At 48.1% G+C, this 3,601-nt stretch overlaps 1 protein-coding gene across 1 annotated transcript in view; it reads left to right on the top strand.

The window, feature by feature from the left end:
• Positions 1-584: 584 nt before the first annotated feature.
• The window catches only part of LOC103605269 (keratin, type I cuticular Ha3-I-like), a 4,831-nt gene continuing 1,814 nt past the window's right edge, over positions 585-3,601 (top strand). Inside the window, exons 1-3 of the mRNA XM_008589846.1 lie at positions 585-932; positions 1,936-2,018; positions 2,516-2,672. Coding sequence (XP_008588068.1) covers positions 585-932; positions 1,936-2,018; positions 2,516-2,672 — 588 coding nt within the window. The remainder of the gene's footprint in view (positions 933-1,935; positions 2,019-2,515; positions 2,673-3,601) is intronic.

Genomic DNA, 3,601 nt, shown 5'->3' on the forward strand with positions numbered 1-3,601 from the left:
TGACATTATCATGGGTATGAATGAGGCATCATGGGTATGAATGAGGCCCATCATATCAGGAAACAGGGCCACCAGGAACCAGGTTGTTTTAATGTTCCTCTTTCAGAGAACCATAAATTTGGAACTTGACATTTGGAAATTTGACCTAGTGAAAGATATAAAGGCAAGAGCTATGCTTGCCAAGAGCTGGGGCCCTCAAGCCAGGAAGCAGAGCAGTGATACTGTCCCTTGACCTGCCACACCCCACTAATGAAGGCCAGGGCTTTCATGAGCTCAGCTCTTTGAAGCCACACCATGAAGCTCTTTCTTCATGACACACAGCATGGAAGAGGAGTCCTGACTTAGCGAGAAGCCCAAGTAAAGTCTTTTATGAGGTGAGGGACTCTTCTGAGGAAACACATAACAAACAGAGGGGAAGGGCTTTTGACAATCGCCAAATGAGCAAAAAAATAAAGGACTGCCTTGCGTGTCCACACCCTCTGCAGAGGGGATATAAATGTCCCCAGAGGAAGGAGGCCCACAGCTCTGAGGCTTGGAGAACTTGCCTCTGTCTTTGGCCGGGCATCTCACTCCCTCCCAGCACCATGCCGTACACCTGCTGCCTGCCCAACCTGAGCTGCCGCACCAGCTGCTGCTCCCGGCCCTGCGTGGCCCCCAGCTGCCACAGCTGCACCCTGCCTGGGGCCTGCAACATCCCCGCCAATGTGGGCAACTGCAACTGGCTCTGTGAGGGCTCCTTCAATGGCAACGAGAAGGAGACGATGCAGTTCCTGAACGACCGCCTGGCCAGCTACCTGGAGAAGGTGCGCCAGCTGGAGCGGGAGAACGCGGAGCTGGAGAGCCGCATCCAGGAGCGGTGCCAGCCGCAGGAGCCCTTATTGTGCCCCAGCTACCAGTCCTACTTCCGGACCATTGAGGAGCTCCAGCAGAAGGTGAGGGGTGGGCACCACACCGCCTCTAGAGGGTTGTAGGGAGAGAATATGAGATATGACCGCGAAACAATATGTGCTCCAGTGTGATGGAAAGGTTGATGTCTGGCCTTTCCATTTTGTTCTCTTAAGGGCCCATCTAACTTTAGACTTGGGACCGTTAGCTCTAAATATGTGCACAGTATTACTCTAGGTAGAGGTAACAGCACTCTGCATAAATAAGCTATAATTAAAAGCTGCCTCTGAGTACTTCCATGCACTTGCCAAGCTCTGGATTGGTTACCCTGAAGTTTGAGAGGAAAGCCCAAGAAGGAAACTAAGGAAATAAAACCTTTTGTAAGAACTGGATCATTTTTTCTCTCCCTCATCTGGGCCTTCAGCTTCTCTGACTGCTGGTTGCCTTCCTCTTCTGGGTACCTAATTTTCCCGACTTCATTGTCCTGACCTTCACGCCTCTGGGCTTCTTCTGGTGCACAGTGTCCAGTGGAGGCCTAAAAAGTTTGGCTAAAACTGGAAGGGTTGGAAGCTAGGAGGTAATGGTATCAAGCCATCGAGCATGGCCGGGGAGTGTGGCTGCTGCCTTGACCAGGACCTGCAATCGCTCGTTCCCATATTTATCTCCCCACATGATCGAACGTTTCTTGAGGGCAGGATCCAGAGCTTACTCATTCGTGTATCCTCAGCCAGTAGAACCATGCTAGGCACATGGTGTTTTTAGCAAATGGCAACCATTATTATTATCAGCATCTCAGTATCGCTTGTCAGGAAAGAAAGAGGAAGATTATTTATCTACTCATACTTTCCTTGCATATGTTAGTGTTCTTTTCTTCTAATTTAATTTCTCAAATATTTATCGAGCACCTATTGTCCATGGGCAGCACTTAATAGTCTTTTTAAGATACTCCATGACTTCTCCTTCTGATCCTTCCATATAAGCAAAAAGGGATTTCTGTTGGTGAAAAATAACCAAGTCCTTGCTGATTCTAGAATGTCTTGGGTTTTCTAGATCCTGTGCAGCAAATCTGAGAATGCCAGGCTGGTGGTGCAGATCGACAATGCCAAGCTGGCTGCAGATGATTTCAGGACCAAGTGAGTGGGCAAGTGGGGCATTGCTGCTGCTGTCTCCTCTCTCTCCCTATCCTGCCCTTAGCCTGGTGTCAACATTGGCAAAGTTGACTGAGCTCTTCCCTTGACACTTTCTCCAAGATCCATAGCCACTGCCCAGCAGAGCTCAGAGATGCCTCCTCCAGCACAAGCTCCTTCCTCTACCTGCTCCTCCCTTGTAAAGCGACATCCCCCAATCAGTGTAGGTGCCACAGTCCCCTGATGCCCTACTATGCACAGAACTCAATCATGAGAATGCGGAACATGGATTAATTTTGGAAATCTGTATATAGGCTTTTATCCTTCTGGCTCTTAAAAAACAAATTACCAGTGCATTTTCCTTTAGGAGCTAGTGCTCGGTGTTGGGATGGCTACAAAAACTACAAACCCTAATTCCTAGTTGTCTGACAAACCAAACCAAAGCAGGGTCAAGGCCAGGCCTGTTCTTGCCTGGTCTGTCCCTGATCCTTCTGTAATCACAGGTATGAGACTGAGCTGTCCCTGCGGCAGCTGGTAGAGTCAGACATCAATGGCTTGCGGAGGATCCTGGACGAGCTGACCCTGTGCAAGTCTGACCTGGAGGCCCAGGTGGAGTCCCTGAAGGAGGAACTGCTGTCCCTCAAGCAGAACCATGAGCAGGTGAAGTTCCCCAAAGAGCGACAGGATCAGACTCGTCAGAGTCTGTTTCACAACCACCACGGGCTGCAGGACGGGCTATCTGTTGAGGTTCAATTAGCCGGGGAAGATATTCTCCAAACAAAAAGGGATTTGTAGAGAACAAGTAATCTAAAAATTCATGATATGAGATTGGGAGTTTTCTGCCAGAGATAGGGATGAGAGTGAAGAAAGTTGGCAAGCCTGCTAATGAGGTAAACTCGGCCGTAAGGCACCAGCCACAGCCTCTTCCGTGGCTCAGAACACATGCGGTGGTGATCCTTTATCCCAAGTCTCCATTTTATAGCTGGAGAGGGCAGGATGGCCTAGGGCCACTCAGCAGAGAGGGCGACCTGGAAACAAAATGCAACCCTCCTCATTCTTGTCCAGATCTCTTTCTGCTGTTCACTGTTGCTTGGAAGAAACATCAAGCGAAATTCTCACTGTCGTTGCTAAGTCAGCTGCACAAAGAAGACAGACATTTTATGCAAACCTTAAATCTCAGAATAATGTAAATGGCGACAGGTAACATTAATTGAGTGTCTATGATGTGCCAAACATTGTGCTAAGTGCTTTAAAGCTCCAGAGGTAGTTCTCATTTTAGGATAAGGAAATTGAGGCTTCAAGAAGCTTACAGAAGCTGTATAGTAGGTCGTCAAGATGAGATCCAATTCAAACCTGTCTGAAATCCACCTAAACTCAAGTACCAAGCTATTCTGCCTCTGTGAAGAGATTAGCAGTGCAGTGAACTCATACTAACTTTCTTCAGCAAAATCTGCACTGGTGATAAGTCTCCTCTATCCCAGCATGGCAGATTTTGAAGTAGGCATTCTTTATTTCCTCTTTAGCTCTGTCCTTTTTATTACCCATGCTTAAGAATCAAACAGAAGAGGCTACATGGTATACTAGCAAAA

This window comes from Galeopterus variegatus, unplaced genomic scaffold (genome assembly GCF_000696425.1).
Source record: "Galeopterus variegatus unplaced genomic scaffold, G_variegatus-3.0.2 Scaffold5691, whole genome shotgun sequence".
In the NCBI taxonomy this organism is placed as follows: Eukaryota; Metazoa; Chordata; class Mammalia; order Dermoptera; family Cynocephalidae; genus Galeopterus; species Galeopterus variegatus.